We start from the raw sequence: 23,645 nt of genomic DNA on the forward strand, positions 1-23,645 counted from the left end.
ATTGTTGATATCTGATTTGAGGTTATATTGTTGAAATTGTTGATATCTGAATTGATGTTGTATTGTTGAGGATTGTTTATATCTGATTTGATTTATATTGCTGAGTTTGTGGATATCTGGTTTGATTTTATGTTGTTGATTTTGCTGATATCTGATTTAAATCTATGTCGTTGATATCTGAATTAAATTTAGGTTGTTGGATATATGTCGTTATCTATCTTGAATTAAGTTGCTAGTTTATGTGCCATGATATGCACTTAAATTTGGATAACATGCTTTTCTCTTTATTATGTGGTAATTGCATGGAGTTAACCCTTTCTATATGCTACTTGTTGTTTGGGCGCTTAACGCTATTAGGCGATGGAGAGCCTTCCGCTGAAGCTTAGCCGTTCGAGTTGGAGATCGTGACCGTGGGCGGTCGAATAATGGTGGATGAAGCAGTTGCTTCTCCCTTTTTGGAGGACTATGTCTGAGTTCTTTCTCCATCTGAAAACTCTGTTGTTTAAACCTTATCTTCGCCACTTGTCTAAGTGAGCGTACTTATTTTGGAAACCTGCTTATGTTATTGTAAGACATTATTATTATATGTCGGGAACAGGTTGTTTAATTAAGACTATGTTATGTATTAAACTGTGTTTAGTTGTTTTGAAAAGGAGGAAAAAAATTATCGTGTTTTCTTAAGATTACGAAATAGTCCTTAGACTTTGTTAGGTTACTAATGTGACTCCTCAGTTGAGAAACTGGGGGTTTTACATAGATAACATCCTAGGCATATAGGCATGTTCATAATAACACTAGCTAACATTTATTGCATCATCATTGTATAGCATGTCTAGCACATATATCATCGATAGTCCTAGCATCATGCTTTCTAACAATCACAATCACAACCAATTTATCTAGGCCGAGGCCGAAGTGCTCTTACTAGCATATTCGAAAATCATAAGGTCCTTTACATTTCACAATCATACAATCACAATCAATCATAGCCGAAGTGCCCTTACCTCAAAGGTACGCTTTCCTAGAACTCTCGGGTTGCTCCTTGAAGCTAGATCCACACTTGGAAATTTCCTACCAACGAACGGACAGAGTAACGTTACTAATCGGACAATTGAATCGATCATAAGCCCATTCCCGTGTTGATCACGAAATTCCCCCCAAAAACCTTGAAAATCCAAAATCATTTCTTTCATAAGATCAAACATTCTTTTCTAAAACATTTTGCTTGAAGATCGTAATAACACTTGAAGAGCTTTCGAAGAAAAAACATAAGTTTCGCATAGATTCAATCCTCCCAAGATCAAAACCTCCTTTATAAAATCCTTTGTTTGGAGGTCATAAGAACATCAAGAACTTCTTTAAGAAAACCCTCAAATTGATAAACATCTCTAAGCAACTTGATTAAAATCATTCTCTTCTGGATTTGGCAGATCAGCTTAAGCTGCAACCATAGAGCATATTGAGAATGACCTTGCTCAAGGCTTAGAAACTAAACTAACCTAAGAAAAAGAAAAATAAAATAAAGACAAGAGAGGGAGAGAGAGCTCACACAAATGCAGAGGAGAGGAGAGTTCTTGGTGTGAACAAATGAGAGGGAGGAGCTCTCTATTTATAGTGAGAGGTGAGAGCAAAGCATTAATTTATTTTCTTCCTCTCCAAGTGAGGCCCATGGCGCCCCTTTCTTCATCCCAACCCAGGGTTTCTAGAGCTTTCCAAGCTCCCCACATTTAGCCGTCAAATTTAGGTTTATTTCTTAATTAAACCCCAAAAAAATTAGCATTTAAATCCCTAATTATTTAAAATAATTAAATCTGAATCACAAGGGTTTCCAATCAGATTTGGAGAGATCCCTTAAAGTTTTAAAAATTTAGAAATCAATCCCCCATCAATTAGAAAGTCAAAGAATCAAATCCTTAATTTCTCTCCATCATAAAACCTAGCTAGAAAAGGAAATTTTTGCAAAAGTCCTCTTTTTCCTTCCTCCACAAGTCTTGGCCGACCACACACTCTCCATGCTCATATTTTCACCAAAAATTTTTAAAATAATAATTTAAATAAAAACCCCAAAATAATTAATGCATTAAATGCACCATTTCCCTCCTAAATGCATCAAAACTTCAATTTTAAAATCAAAAATCCTCATCAATAATTTTTGGCTCCAAAAATCCGTGCACCAGCTCCATGATGCCTCAAAAATATTTTCATAATTAATTTTGACATTAAACCATAGGTTAAAATTATTTAAATGCATTTTATTTAAATAAAACCCCATTTTATTTAAATAAAACCTTCAAAAATAAAACCAAGGAATATTCTCTCCTAGAATATTCTTAAAATCATGCCCAGCACCTCCCCAGAAGGTGCGGCCCACGAAATCTTCATCGTCGACTCGATTCGCCAACTCATCGCTGCTGTTGGGTCGATTTTGACCTAAAATTCGTCGTCGCCGAACCCTAGCAATATTATAGTCAAAATGCTCGTATCGTCGCGCTCATCAACGTCTAGAGGTTTCTAGGACTTGATATTGCTTCTAACAATTAATCACCTTTTTAAAAGGCATAATATCACATATAGCACAAGCAATTCACAGGATATTATTTAATATTATTATTAAAATAGTATGCCATAAAACCGGGTCTTACAATACCACCCTCCTTAAAATAGTTTTGGTTAAGTGTGCTAGCCTTGGAGCAATATTATGATGGGTGACCTCCCGAGAAGTTTTCCTAGGAAGCGCGCGAGTGAGGACAAAGCGCGCTGAAAAGACTCGTGTTGTTACCGTGAGGCCAGTCGTCAAGACGGGATGTTACAACCTGTGACACCCGGGGCCGACGAGGGCGGGGAGTGATCGCCGGTGCAGTGAGGCATGGACAAGGAGCGACTCCTGGCAGGCTTCTAGGCGGAGGGGCACATGACTAAACCGATCTCACACCCGAACAAGAGGTATTCCGAGACTGTGTAGGGATGGACCAGACAGTTGAGGAGGGCATATATGATTTGATTGTACTACCCATAACGACAAGTTGCAACTTCTTTTCGGGAGCCCAACTCATAAGAACTCCATGGTTAAGTGTGCTAGCCTTGGAGCAATATTATGATGGGTGACCTCCTGAGAAGTTTTCTCGGGAAGCGCGCGAGTGAGGACAAAGCGCGCTGAAAAGACTCGTGTTGTTACCGTGAGGCCAGTCGTCAAGTCAGGATGTTATAATTGGTATCAGAGCCGACCTCTCCCAGTACGGTGTGGTTCGGGGACGAACCAAGCGGAAGTTGGTGGGCCTATGACACCCGGGGCCGACGAGGGCGGGGAGTGATCGCCGGTGCAGTGAGGCATGGACTAGAAGCGGCTCCTGGCAGGCTTCTAGGCGGAGGGGCACATGACTGAACCGATCTCACACCCGAACAAGAGGTATTCCGAGACTGTGTAAGGATGGACTATACACTTGAGGAGGGCATATATGATTTGATTGTACTACCCATAACAACAAGTTTCAACTTCTTTTCGGGAGCCCAACTCATAAGAACTCCATGGTTAAGTGTGCTAGCCTTGGAGCAATATTATGATGGGTGACCTCCTGGGAAGTTTTCCCGGGAAGCGCGCGAGTGAGGACAAAGCGCGCTGAAAAGACTCGTGTTGTGGCCAGTCGTCAAGTCAGGATGTTACAGTATGCAGTAATGAAGAGGGAGGTAGGGAGGAGAGGAGAGATTGATGATTTTGAGGTTTTCATTTTGCTCTATGGGTTGATGAAGGTTGAAGAAGGAGGCTGGATTTTTTCTTCCTTTGCACCAGCAAAGTTCATGATTGATTCAAGAATTTGGTGGGTTTGGTGGGGATTCAAGAACAATTCAAGGGTTGAGAATAATTCATGGGTCAGAATTTTGGTGGTGGAGTTCACGAGCAATGGAACCCACCAATGTTTGATTGGGAGAAATTAGTTTTCGTTATGGTGGCTTATGGTTTTTGGGTTTTGTCGGCTTCTTCAAGCCTGGAATTTTTTTTTTTCTGGTTTCCTCACATCTACAAACATTCTGGGTTTTAATTAATGGAGAGGATAAAGTGTGGGTATTTAAACATTAGGTTAAACTTTTTAAGGGCATTTTGGAGTTTTTCGTTCTTTTAATGAAACGCAGTATTTCATGTGTAGATAAAAACTCTATTGTTTAATGCTAAAATCCCAAAATGTCCCTCGATTTAAACATTATTTCATACTTTTTAAGGGCATTCTAGGACTTTCACATTTTAATTGGAACGCTGCGTTTTGAACCTTCTTCAACCTCTGCCTCTGTGTTCTCCTCTGTTTTCATCTCTGTTTTTCACGATGAAAACAAAGATCTACTCCTCCATTCTTTCTCCTTCCTCCTCCTTCCTTCTCCTCCTTCTTCCTCCTCCTCCTTCAGCGTAGCGGCCATAGCGCTACATGCTATAGCGCTATTGCAGATTTTGGGCTCGCCGCTACGCGATGCTATCCGCCATTAACAACACTGGGGTGAATTATAGAACAGGGTGGATGTTGGCCCGCTGTGAAAAAGGTGTCTTTGCTGATTAAACACTTGATTCACGGGGATCGTGCGGGCTGAATGGCTTTGTTTGAGACTTGAGTTAGACCACTTACAATGGTCTGTTTTTTCTCTTGTTTAATGTTGTTGAAACTTGTTTAATACTTACAATGGTCTGTTGAATATTGTTGAAGGAGGGAAAATGTTGAATGGTTTCAACATTGTTGAGAGAGCCATCCGGAGCCACGTGGCAGCTCCGGATTGGAGCACGTTGGGCGCGTGCACGACACGCGCCGACAAGGCGCGTGTCGTGTCAGTTGGAGAGGACAGAGAGGACAGAGAGGATAGGATGGGACGCGTGGCAGCGTCCCATTGGCGGACCGGATTTTTTTTTTTTAAAAACTTTAAACTGAATTATCTTGTTGAAAAAAAATAATTTTAATTTTTTTTTTTTTTACCAAAATTCATAACTTTTTTTTCTCTATAAATAGAGACTTGGTTTGTTAGATTTGGACACAGAAAAAAAAACCAAGTTTTTCCCCATCTTATTATCTCTCTCACCATCTTATTATCCTTCTATTAGCATTTGTTTTGAAATGGATCCCAACAATCATCATTACAACACCCAGAATTCTTCAAGCTACCCAATTTCCAACCAAAATCCCAACAACTATGAAGATCCAAATCAATTTTCTTACCCACGTCCTCAAAATCCCACCAATTATCAGGTCCCACATCAATTCTCCAACCAACGTCCTCAAAATCCAAACTATTTTCAAGTCCCACATCAATTCTCCAACCAACATCCTCAAAATCCAAACTATTATCCAGATCCAAATCAATATTCGAACCAGTCATCATTTGTTCCAAACTTTCATCCATCTTATGGATCTGTGAGATATCCATCTCAAACACCCCAGTCTAGTGGTTATATGCCAATGGTTCGTGAAAATTTTCCTAGTGTTGATGGACCGGAATTTCCGGAATTTTCAACACAAGTCAATCTTGGTGACGGGTCAGCTGATAATGAAGTCAATGAAGTCACTCCTAAGAGCAAAAAAACGCATGCACCCGCATGGAACACTGCACAAAATTTGGTGCTAATTAGTGGGTGGATTAACTGTGGAACAAGCAGTGTTGTGGGGAAAAACCAGAAAGGAGAAACATTTTGGAGAGATATTGCTGAGTATTGTAATGAGCATTGCTCATTCGATCCTCCGCGTGATGGAATTGCATGTCGAAACCGTTGGAATTATATGAACAAAATACTGGGTAAATGGATTGGCGCTTATGATGCCGCTAAGCGTCAACAAGGAAGCGGTTGGTCGGATAATGATGTTTTGGCAAAAGCGCAGGAATTATTTGCATGTGGGAAGAATGTTCAATTTACTTTGATGGAAGAATGGATCGCTCTCCGTGATCTACCACGTTTTTGTAGTCAAGTAGGAGGAAATGGTGGCTCAGCAAGTAGTGGATCTAAGAGATCTCACGACAGTGATGCATGTGGCTCAACCACTATAGGATCAATTCCTCGTCCAATGGGTAGGGAGGCAGCTAAAAGAAAGAATAAAAAGAAAAGTAAAGAACCTGTCGTTGAGGAGAAGGGGAAAGTTTGGGTTGAATACAAAGATTTGAAGGCTCAAGAGATTGCACGAATTGATAAGCTAACAATAGTGCAAGAACAGACTAACCAATTGATGAAAACCAATTTGTATCTCAAGCTAAGTTCTGAAGAGGATCTCGATGACCGTAAGAAAGAGCTGTTGAGTAAGTTGGCCCAAGACCTATTTGGTAATTAATTTCAATCGAGTATTTGTCTGTATTCGGTCAAACCCGCCAGTGGTGTCAAGTCTGTGGTGTTTGCTTTAACCATTTGTCAGTGTTGTCGTCAAGTATGTTGTGTTTGCTTTAATAATTTGTCAGTGATGGCAAGTCTGTAATGTTCGGCTTTAATGTATGAGTTATTGTGTTTGAATATGTTCCACTCAATTCGAATCTACTCCTTTTCCGATTATTAACTCTAGTGGGTAACTTGTTTCGAATCTGTCAGTGGTGTCAAGTCGGTGGGGTTTGCTTTAATAATTTGCCAGTGGTGTCAAGTCTGCAGTGTTCGGCTTTAGTGTATGGGTTATTGGGTTTGAATATGCTCCACTCAATTCGAATCTACTCCTTTTCCGATTATTAACTCTAGTGGGTAACTTGTTTTGAATCTGTCAGTGGTGTCAAGTCGGTGGGGTTTGCTTTAATAATTTGTCAGTGGTGTCAAGTCTGCAGTGTTCGGCTTTAGTGTATGGGTTATTGGGTTTGAATATGCTCCACTCAATTCGAATCTAGTCCTTTTCCGATTATTAACTCTAGTGGGTAACTTGTTTCGAATCTGTCAGTGGTGTCAAGTCGGTGGGGTTTGCTTTAATAATTTGCCAGTGGTGTCAAGTCTGCAGTGTTCGGCTTTAGTGTATGGGTTATTGGGTTTGAATATGCTCCACTCAATTCGAATCTAGTCCTTTTCCGATTATTAACTCTAGTGGGTAACTTGTTTTGAATCCGTCAGTGTCCACCATTCAATTTACTTATATATATGGATTCATAGATCAATTTATGTACCAATATCCAAAACCTCTTACTTTCTACTTCGAATTTCACAACAAATGGATCCTTTTGATCCTTTTGAGAATCCTTGTGAAAATCCTTTTGATATTGCAACATACCTTCAAAATTCTCAACTTGAAGAAGCCTTTATACTCAACCAATTAGGGTTGGGTCCAAACCAAAATTTGGAAGATAGTGCACCTCGTAGAAAGTATGTCCGTAGAGATCATGCAGCAGCAAACCGAAGGCTAATTGACGACTACTTTGCCAATGAGCCTACATATGACGATTCAATGTTTCGTCGTCGGTACCGGATGCAAAAACACGTTTTCCTTCGAATCGTTGCGGACCTTTCAAGTAGTGATAACTACTTCACCCAGCGAGTTGATGCAGCCAAGAAAGAAGGTATATCACCCTTAGCAAAATGTACCACAGCAATGCGAATGTTAGCATATGGTGTGGCAGCAGATGCAGTCGATGAGTACATCAAAATAGGAGGTACTACAGCACTGGAGTGTTTACGTAGATTCTGTAATGGAATCATACGATTGTATGAGCACGAGTACCTGAGAGCACCAACTCAAGAGGACCTGCAAAGAATACTACAGGTTAGTGAACAAAGGGGGTTCCCAGGCATGATCGGGAGTATTGACTGCATGCACTGGGAGTGGAAAAATTGTCCTAAAGCATGGGAAGGTCAATTTACTAGAGGGGATAAGGGAACCACTACAGTTATTCTTGAAGCAGTTGCATCTCATGATCTATGGATCTGGCATGCCTTTTTTGGATGTCCGGGAACGTTGAACGACATAAACGTTCTAGATCGATCACCAGTGTTTGATGATGTGGAACAGGGAAAGGCTCCAACTGTGAGTTTCATTGTGAATCAACGTCCCTATAATATGGCATACTATCTAGCTGATGGTATCTACCCTTCTTATCCAACTTTCGTCAAATCGATCAGACTTCCTCAAAGTGAACCGGATAAGTTGTTTGCACAAGTTCAGGAGAGATGTCGGAAGGACATCGAACGTGCATTTTGAGTTCTTCAAGCTCGTTTTAAAATCATCCGTGAACCAGCTCGTTTGTGGGACATAGCTGATTTGGGTATCATTATGAGGTCATGCATCATATTACATAATATGATTGTTGAGGATGAACGAGATACATTTGCTCAACGTTGGACCGATTTTGAGCAATCTGGGGAAGGTGGATCTAGTACACCGCAACCATACTCGACCGAGGTGTTACCCGCTTTTGCAAATCATGTGCGTGCTAGATCCGAGTTGCGTGATTCGAACGTTCATCACGAACTGCAAGCAGATCTAGTGAAGCACATATGGACAAAGTTTGCAAATGCTTCGTGATGGAAGATGATTTGTATCGTACTAATTACGTTATTTGTGTGTTGTGTGCTTAGTTTGTTGTCTTGCATTTTAAGTTAAGAAAATAAAATATATTATTGTGTGCTTCGTTTATCGTCTTCCATTTTTTAGTTAAGGAAATAAAATAAATTATTATCTATATTAAAAAAAATTAATTCGTTAAGTGTTTATTATTTAATTTAATTTAAAATAATAATTGTAATTTTATGTAAATAAAAAAAACAAAAACATAAAATTAAATAAAAATATGAAATAAAAAGTGGTGGGGTAGGGTGAGTGGTGGGGTAGGGTGTTGAGAGAGAAAACCATTGGAGTGGGTATTTGTTGAAAGTGTGTTGAATTGGAGAGAGAAGATGATGTGGAGTGTTGGGAAGAGAAAAAGTGGTGTTGAATGGAAAATTTTTGTTTAAACCATTGTACATGGTCTTAGTGGCTCTAGAGCTGCTAGTATCATTCGCTCTCTGCGTTTCGATCAAACCTTCATTGCGGTTGCTTAGAGTTTTGCTGGTTGAATTTGGATCCTATGGAAGGGTCACGAAGTCCATCCGAAAGTTCTTCGGTTTCAACGTTAGTTTATTAGTTTATTCATACTAAAATCACTCCACATGGGGCTCATGAGAGTGTTATCTCTACCTTTGTCTATAGGAGTCTGAATACAACAAATTGCAATATTCTTTGGAATTATCTCACGAGTTATGATATATACACACCTCTCCACTCATTTTTCATTCATTTTCTATTCTTTATCTTTTCTCTATCAATCAAATCATCAATCACATCTTTATTTTCTCTCTCCTTTCTTCATATCTCTCTCTTCCTCCACCTCTTCACACCTCACAAAAATGAGGTGTGAAAATATAATTATTCGATGAGAATTATGGGGTGATAGTGCTAATTTTCAATACATAAGTCCTAATATTGTCATAGCCTAGGAAGTGTTCACTTAATGTGCACAAAGAGAAAGAAGAAAGCTTAGGTGGCGATTAAGGTTGTTCTAGAGAAGGCATATGCCAAAGTGAGTTCGAATTTTTAAAGAATACCCTTGCAGATATTTGTTTCAGTTATGACTTATGCAACCTGATCCTTAGAGCAATTATCTCAAGCGGTAGTCTAGTTATCCCCTATTTCGACATGTGATTTCCCCATGTTTTGATGTCAAATTTCAACTAGTTGTGTGTGAAGCGACTACAGTAGCGGATAGTTTAGCTAATTAAGAGTGCTCATATGCTTGGTTTTGGTACTCATGTTTGCATTTGCGTATAGTGGTAAAGTATTTAAATATGTCGGAATATCCAACAATTTGTACGTATTACCTTTGCCCAATCGTAGCTAGTTATTTTCTAAATGTTGCAACCAGTGTTGATACTTTGCTGTTATTCATGTGGAATTTTAAGAAAGACATTTCAATATCTCATTTGATCATTTTTCACTCATCACTCATTATGTTTCTGTGTGCCATACTAGTACCTTCAAGCTTTGTTGTTCATTCAAATTCCTCATGTATCTCCCTTTTGATTACCTTCATCTAACCTAATTGAAGTGCAGGCTGCAAAAAAATTTGATCTCCTTCTGTTTCATTCCATTCATCGTCATGAAGGATATTCTTGTGCACTAAACGCCACATACTCTGCATTTATCCTTATTGAAATAACATGTCTCTGCAATGTGCTTAAAATATAGATGGCACTTTAGAAGTTTCATTTGGAATATGACTTTGAGCTTTACTTTCTTTACTACAATCAAGTAATAAGAACCAAGTAAAACAACTTGGTATAGTGCTAATAGGTACCATGTATATATCCAATGTTGCCTTAGACAAATGTTCTGTTTCTTTGCCTAGTACCATATGACAGCAGTCTCCAACATATGAGCTTATGTGATAGAAAGTTTATTATATATGGCTTGCCATTAACCCATAACAAAAAAGGAAAAGGGATAAAGCCATAAAGTCATTTATGCCTGCTATCATAAGTAACAAAGTTGACAAGAAAATGTGTCTGAAATTGAAATAATATATATAATCAAAGACAATACTGATAAAGAGTTCAATTCAATCATTTTCTTCTTAGATGAATGCTCCTATTTGTGAATAACTAATACGAAAACAGATGCTATAGTTTGTAATTTAGTGCTTATACTTTATCAAATTCCACTCTTAGAAACCTGTTTTTTTAAGTCAAACCCTTTTCAAGGAGAAGACGAATATGGCAATCAATAGGGAAACGACAGACATAGTAAAGCATGTAAAACACATCCCGGAAACAATGAAATGGCAGAGAAAACAAATCATTCCTACAAATTAATGAATTGTCTTTTGCAGTCTAAGATGAAAAATATATTCCAAAAACTAAAAACCCAAACTTGCGGTATAGCATAAACTTGTTATGTGGCGATTACTTGTTAGGAGGTGTGCTCTTCACCCTGTTCTTCTTCATCTTCACTATCTTCATCATTAGATGATATGTAATCCAATTTTGTCACTTCAATGTTCAGAACTTTAGTCAAAAAAAGAACTTCATTTTGTTCATGCAATTTCAACTCTGCACACCTACATAAAATGATACCAATATTAGTGAATAATGATATAGTAAAGTAGTTAATACAAGAAGTAGTAGCAACTAGCAAGTCTCCACTATCTGCTAAGAGTTGGAAATTAAAGCAACTGTACATATCCTCCTCTTCCATCAATAAGGAAGGTATATTGAAAGTTCAAAAGATGTAATTAGCAACGTGTTTGTATCCACAAGTTCTTTTTTTTTTAGTTTCATAAACTGCAGAATGATGAAGCAAAGAAATTGAATGATGAAGCAACATATTTCTCTTCTCACCCTCCCTAACAGAATGCTACAAAAGAAAGTGAAAATAAATGTGGCAGCAACATAGTAAACTCAAACTTGTTCTCCTTAATACTTGTTTTATGATTTATAATATCAAAGTAGCTATGGATTTTAAGGTAGTGTTAGATTCAATTAGTTAATAAACAAAGTAATAGAAACTAGTAACCTATATCCCTTACCTTGAGTGGACATTCAGCACCTCAATATTGTCTCCTTTCACAGCATCCTTCAATGAGATGAAATTGGAAAAATGAGGAATAACCTCAAATGATGATTGAGTCCCACGAACCTTAAAAAGTTTGAATCTATGCTTTTCAGGTTCATGGTAGATAAAGCAATTGTCGGAATGATACATCAACATAGCAGCACCATTTTTAAATTGTTGTACTGGCCAACATAAACCACCACAAGGCCAGCGATATCTGCCCACGGGATCAATGCTAAAAACCTTAGTCCATGATTCTCCGAAACCATATTTCATCATAATCCACATCGTGAAAGGAGTACCCATCGTGAAAGGAGTACCCACTGAAGATTTAGAAGGTGAAGATGAATCACATATGTAAAGAGATCCCCTTAATTCTCCCATGGTGATATGCCTTGTATCTTTTCTGTTTTCAAATAAATGAGGAGGAGAAGGGAAGGATTGGAACCTCTCACCTTCAAAGTCAAAACACAATATTGTCCTGTAATAAAAACTAATCCAATGAAGTGCTCCACTCACACAAGTAGGAAATCCAAGCCCTTTAAAGACCGCAGGAAATTCAAGCCATTTAAAATCCCTAGGATCAACATCAACATTCTTCCATGTTGATGTCCCTAGTGTGTGCATTTCAACAGCCATACATTCCTTATTCTCCTGAAACCGGACTAAATGTCTCTTCAATATTCTTACCACCTTATATTCATTAGTTTTGGGTTGGAAACCAAAACCACAGTATACTTCTTTGTGCCGGACACCATCAGTATTATCAACTCTAGTAGCTTGTGGAAGTCTTATGAACTCACCTGTTATTGGGTTGCAAACAACAAAATAGTCTCTGTCCAGATTAGACAAACAAAGCAAGCCATTACAAGAATTCACCACAACTAGTCTGGCACTAGGAAGAGGAAGCTTGAGTTTGTTCTCAAGCTTCAAGTGAAAGTTGCATTCGGGTAATAAGTCCTCCCAGCAATATAGTTGGTCATCATCATTTTCAAAAGTTTCAGGCTCAAACTCAAGAAGTTGTACGATTCTTGACCCTCGTCCCAGATCCATGCCCCGCCCCGGATCCATGCCCCGTAACAGAGCAACCGGGGCATGCTCAAAGTGCAGCTTGGCAAATTTTGGGTCTAAGATCAAAGCTTTCCAACTTTTACAAACACATTTACATATGAAAACAGACTTAATGGGAAGTCTTAGCAGAATGTGGCCAATGATGTGGGATGGAAGATCAGCAAAAGAAAGGCCAAGTTGTTGACTTTCTTGATCATCTTCAACTTTCTCTGCTACCCGCCTCTTGCCTCTTCTGGAAGCAAAAATAAGGATAACAAAAAAATAAGAATAACACAAGTACACCACACATTCAAGGGATTCATATCAAAGTAGAGACTGAGGAACAAACAAACAAATGCCACAAAAAGGGTTGTTTTTTTCCTAACATTCAATTTTTTCAAAAAAAGATTGTGAGAACTTCAAGGTTAGTATGATGAATTCTCAACTAAACATTGAAATTTAAAGCACATGAATTTCTTGAATGAAAAGTTACAACTCTAGTTATGGAGATGATCAGATGAGGGATTGTGAATTGCAAAAGTACCCTGTAGAGTTTGAGCCAAAGATTTCACAGAAAAAACGAACGGGCTGCATTGGTGGTGAATGGTTGCATGCAGTCGCGGGTTTGTGGAATGCGCAAATGAGAAGAAGAACCTAGTGGTTTCTTTTATAACCTAGGGAACTATTCCTTCATCTATAAGATAAGTTTTTTTTTAAGATAAGATTTTTTTTTATCTAAAATATATCTATATATATATATATATGAAAATAATGTTTCCTTCTAGAAGCCTATGCCACATGGCACCCCCAAATTCTTCCAATTTCCCTCCAAGAAAAAAAAAGACATCCCACTTTTTTGTTACAACATATTTCATCTCTCACCTATTTAATTTCATTTATTATTAATAATTCTTTATCCTATATGATACACTTGAATGTATATTTTTAAATATTATATTTTTGAAAGTTTGTGACAATTCAAGTAATATTACGAAATCTATTTCAAAAAAAAATGATTATTTCGAAATCTTTTTCTCACTTTTTAAATTTTAAATATAAAAATTACTTGAAATTATTTTAAAAAAAATCTAACATTAGTTTTTTTATTACAAATTAAAAAATATAATACACAACAAAAATTGGAATCCTTTGTTTGTTCAACTCCAACAGCAATGTTGATAATAAATATTGAAACTTTTAATTTAAACTATCATTATTTCCTAACCTATAATTTATGTCTTTAACATGTTTTTAAAAAATATATTTAAATTTTTTAAAAAATATATTGGAAGGAAATATTATATTAATTTTACATTTGAAATTTAACTTTCTTCATTATAATAATTGTTGAAAATCTAATTAATATTATTGGTTGTTGGTTTACTTAGATGAGAAAATGAATGTTTTCAAATCAAATAAATATTTTTTTTTCCAGCATCATGATTTTTAAAAATTTTGCTTTTTTTTTCGGCTAAAACTTCTACAAATCAAACAAATAATTTATATGTGAGACACACATCATTAATAAACATTTCATTACTAAACAAATTTCCAAGGTTTTTTCCATTAGCGGACCTCATTATCCTATTTGATCCAAAAAGCTAGAGCATATTCTGGAATTTTTTCTCCAAGAAATGGAATATTCCAAAAATCTATATATATGTGAAAATAAGGTTTATTCTAGAAGATCTATGACACATGGCACCTCCATATTCATCCATTTTCTCTCCAAGAAAAAAAATATTCATTCTACTTTTTTGTCACAACATACAATCATGACTCACCCTATTTAATATCATTTAATGTCATTCCAATTTTTATGTAACCTTTATTTAAAAGTTCAAAAATATTTTAAATCCTTTTTAATTGAATTATCACAACAATTAATGTTTTAATTTTTTAATATTTAATATTTAATTTCGATTTTTTATATAACCTTTACTTGGAATTATATTTGAAAACATTACAAATATGATAAGAAAAATTAAATTCGAAAATAAAAAATAATAATCACAAATCGGAAAAAATACTTCTTAATTTAATTTTCAACGTAATTATTATTTTAATTTTTCATCTGTTTCGAAAGTACAGATTTTCACTATTTAATATTGATTTTAATTTCAATTTTTTATGTAACCTTTACTAGGAATTTTATTTGAAAATATATCTAATATAATAAAAAAAAAATTGAATTCGAAAATAGAACAAAAATAATAAAAAATCAGAAAATAAAATTAATTTAAATCCTTTTTAATTTAATTTTCAACGTAAATGTTATTTTAATTTTTCAATCTATATCTATATATATATGAAAAGAAGGTTTTCTTCTAGAAGACCTATGCCACATGTCTCCTCTTAAGTAATTCATTTTCCTTCCAAAACAAAAAAATCTATTTCCACTTTTTTTTGTCACATTAATTGCTAAGTTTAATATAGGTAAAATCTTTATTAAGAATAAAACATAAGTAATACTTATAAAAACTATCAAAGTAAGGATATAATTCCAAATAATATTATTTTCTGCCCCTCCATATTTTCGAAAACATGATACAATACATGAACATCTCTAAACCTATTTCATTTCATCCATTATTAAAAATTCATAATTAGATTTAAACTTTTTGAAAATAATCAATTCTGATGAAAAAAAATTAAATTTTTATTTTCCCTGAAATTATTTTTTAAGATAAATCAAATATTTTAAAAAAATATTACAAATTTGAAAATACGATTCATAAAAATAATTTCAATCCCTTTATTTTAATTAACAATATTCTAAATAGTTATAATAAATATTCGTAATTATTTCAAATAGAAATAAATATTGGATCTTTTAATTTTTATTTTTCTAAAATTCATTTATTTGTTTTTCTTTAATATTATGGTTAAAATGATTTTAAAATATAAATAAATTTTTTTGAAATTCGAATTTCCTTTACTATAGTAATCGTTTAAAATCTAATTATTACTAGATTAGTTGTAAAATGAGTGTGATGAGCAAATAATTTTTTGAAAATAAAATAAATATATTTTTTAAAAATTTTTAGCATCATTTTTTTTTTAATTTTTCAAATATTTTGCAATTGAATAAATATTCCTATTTTAGATACTTCAATTTTGATTTCTTATAATTGAAATTAATGGCTCTAATTAATTCCTACAATCTATATCTATATATATATGGAAATAATGTTTCCTTCTAGAAGCCTATGCCACATGTTCCTTCCTAAATGATTCATTTTCCCTCCAAAAAAAAAACTCATTTCCACTTTTTTTGTCACATTAATTGCTATGTTCAATGATACATATAACAACATACACACTAAATTAATAATTTTGAAAAAGAGTTTATAAAAATATAAACTTAAAGAAATTTATTTTGAAACCAATAACTTCAGTTATTTTTTTTACACTTAGAAGTTAAAAAAATGGTTAAGAATAAAACATCAGTATTACTTTTGAAAACTATATGGTAAGCATATTAGTTCTTTTACTAATTAAAGTTTTAATTTTGGTACTCCCACATTTTTTATTTCATATGATCATCTCGGCAAATTTCAAAAAAAAAGCATATGATCATCTCTCACCATATTTAATATCCTCTACTATTATAAAATTTCATATTTTTAATGTAAAATTTACTTGAAATTATTTTTAAATATATCAAATATTATAAGAAAAATAAGACATTCGAAAATATAAACATATAAATATTATATAATTTATTTTAATTAATTTATAAATATTAAATAGTTTATATAAGTAGAGTTTTTCAAATTTAAATTCAAATCTGTTAATTAAGGAATATAAAGAGCAATCAATACCAAATAATTATTACTATATTTATGTCTCTTATTCTTACAAAGATATATCTGCATATATTGGTCAAAAAATTGTTAATGCCCCGTATTCAAGTTCTCTACTTCTACTTTCAAAAAAAAAGTCTTCTACTTCGCATATTTTAATTATTTAGTTAATTTTATAAATACTTTAAACATTTAAATTAGCAACTTTTTCAAATTCAAATAATTTATTTAGCACAATCAATTTTGTGATTCAATTATAAAATATACACTTTTAAATGATTTCCATTATTCAAGGATATCAACTCCTAATCATTCCATGGAATGAAAAAAACTCTTAATAATTCCTTATTTAGTTATTCTAATTAATACTGTATAATATAATAATAAATCAAATCAGAATATATTTTTTGTTAGCAATTAAAACACACTAATTTAAATTGTAATTCTAATATGTTTACTATAAATTATAAACGCAAGACCTTCTTATTCGTTGTAACTCACGATTCTTCGTTATTTTTACTCATTCATGTTTCTCTTTGGTATCATTAAGGAGTTTGTTTAGATGCAATAACAATTTCTTAAAGGTACATTCTTTTTCACTCACGTTCTCTTCCCCCCTCATTCACTCTACCGTACTCATGTTCGCCAATTTCCTTTTGCTCCGTCATATTTTCTTTCAAGGTTAGTTTCATTCATATGCAGGGTTAATTTTCTATAGGTACTTTTAAAATGGTTTTGTTTGGATAATATACCCTTAAAATTAGTGCCATGCAAATTTTTCCTCTTTGATGTTTCTTCTAGGTAGCAGATGCTTCATAATAATTAACTAGATGTTTTGAAGAAAGTGATTCTTTCCTTCAGCGTTGATTTTAAAAGCTACGTTTTCCAAATAATAATTTATCTATATCTATATTTATATAAAGGGTTAACTATCATATTGGTCCTTGTGTTTGAGTCGCCGTCTGAGGTAAGTCCCTCCCCGGAAAATATTTGGTCTAAAGTCCCCGTGTTTGAAAAACTTTTGGAGCGGGTCCTCGCCGGAGGGCGGAGCTCCGGCGAGTGCTTAAATGGCACGCTGACGAGGATAAAAATGCTTACGTGGAATATAAAAATTAAAAAAAAAATTAAAAAAGTTATACATCAGACTACTAAATTAAATTAATAAAATAAAATAAAATAAAAAATATAAATCATCATCATGACCCATTATCCTGTTAAGAGGAAACCACAACCCCAAATCTCATCATCATCCTAGATCAACCCCAACTAATCATCATCATCAATTCATCCTCACCTGCAACCCTGCATCCTCACCCCCACCCCACCCCACCCCCAACCTTAACCCGATCCCACCCCCAACCTCAGTTCCCCACCCGCAACCTCAACCCGACCCCTACCCCCAACCTTAACCTCAACCCGCACACAACAACACAAACCCAGAACACCAACCCCAAACCCCAAACCCCAGCAACATCAACCCCAACCCCCTCATTCCTCCCACGCTCCCCAACCAAATCTCGTCAGCAGAAACCTAGATCGGGAACCACCACTTCCCCAAATCGAAAAGAGTTTGAACCAGCTGAAGAATAAGGTAGAAGAAATGAGAGAGAAAAAGGAGTGAGTGACGGAGCCTCCTCCATGTCGGAAGCAGAAGAAACTATGGGTGAAGCCTGATGAGTGGATCTATCAAGAGAATGAAGACTGATGTTTTGGTTTTTCTGGATCTATCAAGTGGTTGATCGATCTCTTCACCTCTCTCTTCTCTCACCCATGTTCTGGGTTCTTCTGGATCCAAACTTAGATTGGGGTGGGGATTTCGGTTGGGGGTAGGGGTTGGGGTTTTGGTTTTGGTTCCGATTGCAGGTGAGGGTGAGGATGCGAGTTGGGGTTTGGGGGTGAAGTTACGGGTTGGGGTTTGGGGTTTGCGGGTGAGGGTTGAGGTTGGGTGAAGGAGGTTGCGGGTTGGGGTTTGGGGGTGAGGGTGAGGGTGCAGGTGGGTGAGGGTGAGGGTTGAGGTTGGGTGAGGTCGTGAGGGTTTGCAGGTGGGTGAGGGTGAGGGTGAGGTTGGGTGAGGGGGTTTAGAAACTATGGGTGAGGTTTGAGGTTGGGTGTTCTGGGTTTGTGTTGTGTACTGGGTTTGAGGTTGAGGTGTTTTGATGATGATGATGATTCTGGAGTGTTATTTTTTGGGTTAATTTGGGGGAATTGAAGTTAATTTGGGGGGAAATTGATTTTGTTAATTGATTTAGGGTTAGATTTGTTAATATGTTTAATTGTAGTTAATTTGATTAATGAATCTGACATGTAATTTTTTTTAATTTTTTAATATTTTTTTAAATCCACGTAAGCATAACTAACACAGTCAGCGATCCAAATCATCACTCGCCGGAGCTCCGCCCTCCGGCGAGGACCCGCTCCAAAAGTTTTTCAAACATGGGGACTTTAGACCAAATATTTTCCGGGGAGGGACTTACCTTAGACGGCGACTCAAACACAGGGACCAATATGATAGTTAACCCTTATATAAATATGAAAAGAAGGTAAGAAGGTTTTCTTTTAGAAGACCTATGCCACATGTCTCCTCTCAAGTAATTCATTTTCCCTCGAAAACAAAAAAAATAATTTCAACTTTTTTTATCTCATGAATTGCTAAATTTAATAATATTATGGCCACATACACAATACATAAATAATTTTAAAAAATGATTATAAAAAAATAATATATCAACAAAAGTAAATTGCGACGTACCAGTAACCACATTTATTTTATTTTTTGTTACACTCAAAGGTAAATTCTTTTTTTAAGAATAAAACACAGGTAATACTTATAAAAACTATCAAAGTAAGGATATAAATTCCAAATAATATTATTTTCAGCCCCTCAAAATTTTTGAAAAGATGATACAATACATGAACATCTCTAAACCTATTTCAGTTCATCCATTATTAAAAATTCCATATTAGATTTAATGTTTTTGAAAATAATCAATTCTGATTATAAAAAAATTCAATTTTTATTTTTCCCTAAATTCATAAAAATAATTGGAATCCTTTTTGTTTTAATTTTTTTTTTGGAAAAGCCAAATATGTATTAAAAGGGACAAAGCCGAGTTCTAGCAACAGACAAGACACAAAGAAAAAAAAAACAAAAATCAATGTATATTGTATCTTTTAATTTTTAGTCCTAAAATTCATTTATCTTTTTTCCCTTAATATTATGGTTAAAATGATTTTAAAAGATAAATTAATTTTTTATGAAATTCAAAGTTCCTTTAATACTAGATTAATTATAAAATGTGGTGATGAGAAAATGAATTTTTGAAAATACAATAAATATTGAATTTTTTAATTTTCAGCATCTTATATTCTTAGTTTGAATTTTTCAAAAAATTTCCAATTGCATAAATACTTCCTATTTTAGTTACTACAAATTTTATTAGGAGTGCAAGCGGGTTTGGTCTGATCCGCGAATCCAATCAAACCAATCCAAACCGAACACATTGTGATAGGTTGGATTAGATCATTAGTTCGGTTCAGATTTATTTATTGAATCCGATCACCATCCGTTCAGGTATCATATTTGGGGATTGAAAAAATGATCAATCCGAACCAATCTAATGAATTGAGAATTTTTTTACATTAAGCTCAAACATTTTCAACCCATTACATTACATATTTATTTTTGTATTAGAGGTGTTATTTTTATTTAGATTATATGGATTATGTCATTATCGAATGTTCTGTTCTTTGAAAAAGTTAGATTTTTCTATTTTGTTTATAATTTTTCACGTTTTTAGATTAATTTTCGTGCATATTTCCAAATAATATTTTTTTATTTCAAATCCGACAATCAGAACCGAACCAATCCGATTGAGATCTGGTTTGTTTTTCTTCGAATTTAGAATTAAAAATCATGAAATCTGAACCAACTCAAACCGAACATGTTAGATTGGTTCAGACATTTAAGCACCATAAATCTGAACCCATCCAGTCCGATTACACCCCTAAATTTTATTTCCAAAAATTAATGCCTCTAATTAATTCCTAAAATTAATGAGTATAATTAATTATTGTTTTGAAATTCAAATTTTGAAAACGTTGGTGCTCAAGAATTGATAATTTATTGGAACAATGAAATAATTTGTAATAAATAACTAAATTTTTTAATTAGATTAGACAAGATTAATTAAAGAATTGAATTTTCAAAATGGAATATTCCACATTTTCAAAATTAAATTGATATAATTTAATTAATGAATCCTTTAAACATCTTTGGGATTTCTTATGAAAAAACTGATCCTGTTTTTTTTTTGTTTTCTCCATTCGTCTACTACATGGTAAGTATTTTCAACTTTTCATTTTTCAGTTTCTCAATTCGTTATTCGATTTCATGTTAAGGAACTTTCACCTTCAATTTTTCTTTCATTTAAAACAACTATAGAGAAAAATAATTTATCAATCATGTGCAAGGTAATGCTTTTTATCTTAATGCAATAATAATTAATTTTGCTATACATGCACATTGGTTAGAATTCATTTGCTCTTTTGAGACATTTGTCACATTATTTCTTTAATCTATAACATTCTCTTTCACCCGTTCTTTGTGACATTGTGTTTATCTTATTTTGATTTATTGTTTTCAGAGTTTTATTCAATTTTTTATTTTATAATTCTCCACCACCACTATATGATCGCAATATTATAAGTTTATTATTATCCTCTTATTCACTCCTTTTTATTTGTTGTGTAAAATTATTTATTTCATGTTTCATGATAGGGTGTTCGAGGTTCGGTTTTAAAGGACAAATTCATCTGATCCGATCGTTGTAGTTTTATAATTTAACCATTCAATCCTTTTTTTTTCAAATCCAAACCAATTTTTATCAATTTGGATTGGATTGCATTTCAGTTTTTCAAAGAAATTAAAAATCTTGAAATAAATAACGAAATAGAAAATAAAATCATAAAACAAGTAGCACTGCAAAAGTCACAGAGAGAAGATATCATGCTTAAGACTAACATCAATATTTTAAAAAATGAATTAAATACGCATTGATATGATGATTGTTAAGTGATGACTGTGATTTGTAACACTATTGCATTTCATGTACAATATCTAATTAACTCTATCTAAGTTGATTATCAACCAATGTTACAAACGTATTGTTTTGAGAGGCAAAGAAGCAGAACATTGATTTTACTTTCGCTGAATGAAAAGAAGACATATGTCTTCTAACTTGGAAACGGTTACATACATTACGGTAAAGGTTTGGGTATACATGAAATAAAACATTATAAGTATGGTTAAATGGGTAATTATGTATGTCAAAATTTAAATAAATAAATACTTTCGGTTTGGATTGGTTCGATTTTTAACATGGGAACTGAAAACAAACTGATCCATTCACAAAATATCGGTTTTTGCGGTTTTCAGTTTTTTTAGTTATCGGGTTTTGGTTTTTTGAATCGGTTTGAGCAATTTTAATTCCTTTTAGTTCGGTTATGAACACTCTTATTTCATGATCCTATTATTTACTCATTCTTTCATTTTTGATTCACCATTATATATTGTTTCACCCCTTTTTTAAATCATGAAGGGGAAAGACAGAAATCCTTCAATTTATCTGCTTGGATTGATAAAATGGATTTTTCCTCCATCGTCCCTGGTAGGCGGTGGTTACCAAAGGTATGATCGAAGAGGCAAAGACAAAAAAGGGGAATGAGTTCAAACTTAAAAATAATAGCCACATGAGACTTTATTCAAAAATAAGAGAAGCCTTTGGATCTAAATAATTTTCGTACATTATCTATTATTTTGGTTTATTTAATATGGTGATTTTTTTCTATGATTTGATTTGAGCTTTATTAGAAGTGGGGTTTCATTTTGTTGTAACATATTGATTTCTCTTCGAAATTAACATTTTGAATCAAAATATATATTATTATTATAATTGTTATTGTTACTATAAATAAAAACATTGATATGAAAAATAATCAATCAAATATTAATAATGAGTACATGTATTAAAAAAATTAAAAATACTGATTTAATGTATATACAAAAATTTGAGTGATGCAAAATTTATAATTTAAAATACAAAATAATGAGTACATGTCTTATAAATTTTAAATATTTAATTTTTTTCATATTTAAATAAGTAAAAAATTTTAAGTAAAAAATTATGGTAGATTAATACACAATTATCACTATTAAGAACATATAATTGAAACAATTTTTAAAACATATTTACTAAAAAGATACAAAACATAATATTACACGAAATTTAAATTATAAATAACAAAAGTCACCCGTGCAGGGCACGGGTAATTCCGCTAGTTTTGAAACTGATTCTAGAGATTTTCCTTTGTAACCAAAATAAAATTTTTTTATTATAGATTATTAGGAACAAAAGCAAACGTAAGGTTATTTGTATTTTATAATTTTTTTAAATAAAATCTATGATAAATAATGTATTATTTTCTTATTTTGAGTAATCTAAAAGATAAGCTTTTTTTTTTTTTATCTAGAATCTATTTTGAAACTGATTTTAGAGACATTAAAAAAAGGTTTCTTTTTTCTTTTTTTTGATGGAAAAATTCGAAAAAAGATTATTAGGACCAAAATCTAATGTAAGGTTATTTGTATTTTATAATTTATTTTAGATAAAGTCTATGATAAATAATGTATTCTTTTGTAGTAAAAAAAAATGTATTCTTTATTCATTTCATTAATAAACTCGATTTTAAAACCAGTATAATATTTCCCTTAATCTCACACCAACTATTTCACCAAATGAGTTCCCAAAATAAAAACTATTTCACCAAATGATGCTCTAATTGTTATTATTTTATTTTAAACATGATCTTAAACCATTTGGTGAATTTTTAATAATTAAATTAAAGAAAAATTTAATTTAAGATAATAATAGCAACATTCTAGAAACAAATCCTAACAGAACCAATCAGAATCATTTGACCGCATCATATCCTTTGATTATATGAACGTGAAACCCTAATTTAACAATCAAATCTCCATCAGACCGGGTCGGAATCGGGTCGAGTGGTCTTCAATATCTACGTGTAACTTATTTGTCATCAGTGGTTAATTCAAGTGGTAAGAGTAAGAGAACATAAGAATTAGGTGAAATAAAGGGTAAAAGATCTAGTTTCAAGCCTTAAGGAGAGACTAATTTACTTTTTTTTAGTACACAGAAACTAACTTACTAACATTACTAACAATTAACATTTACTTATAAAAAAACTTGCAATTTATTTCAAA

At 33.4% G+C, this 23,645-nt stretch overlaps 1 protein-coding gene across 1 annotated transcript; it reads right to left on the bottom strand.

Annotated features, from left to right (window-relative positions):
* Positions 1-10,868: 10,868 nt before the first annotated feature.
* Positions 10,869-14,140, bottom strand: LOC130747892 (F-box/kelch-repeat protein At3g06240-like). Its single transcript, XM_057600977.1, has 3 exons — positions 14,136-14,140; positions 11,485-12,813; positions 10,869-11,016 (listed from the first exon to the last, which is right to left on the bottom strand). The coding sequence occupies exons 1-3, from the start codon at positions 14,138-14,140 to the stop codon at positions 10,869-10,871; spliced, it is 1,482 nt and encodes a 493-aa protein (XP_057456960.1).
* Between the last annotated feature and the right edge of the window lie 9,505 nt (positions 14,141-23,645).

This window comes from Lotus japonicus, chromosome 1, assembly GCF_012489685.1.
Source record: "Lotus japonicus ecotype B-129 chromosome 1, LjGifu_v1.2".
Taxonomy (NCBI): Eukaryota; Viridiplantae; Streptophyta; class Magnoliopsida; order Fabales; family Fabaceae; genus Lotus; species Lotus japonicus.

Bases quoted from the DNA above. Each gene is read 5' to 3' on its own strand.
- LOC130747892 (XM_057600977.1), bottom strand. The intron at 11,017-11,484 runs GTAAGGGATATA...CATTTTATGTAG, and splicing joins GTGCTGAATGTCCACTCAAG to GTGTGCAGAGTTGAAATTGC.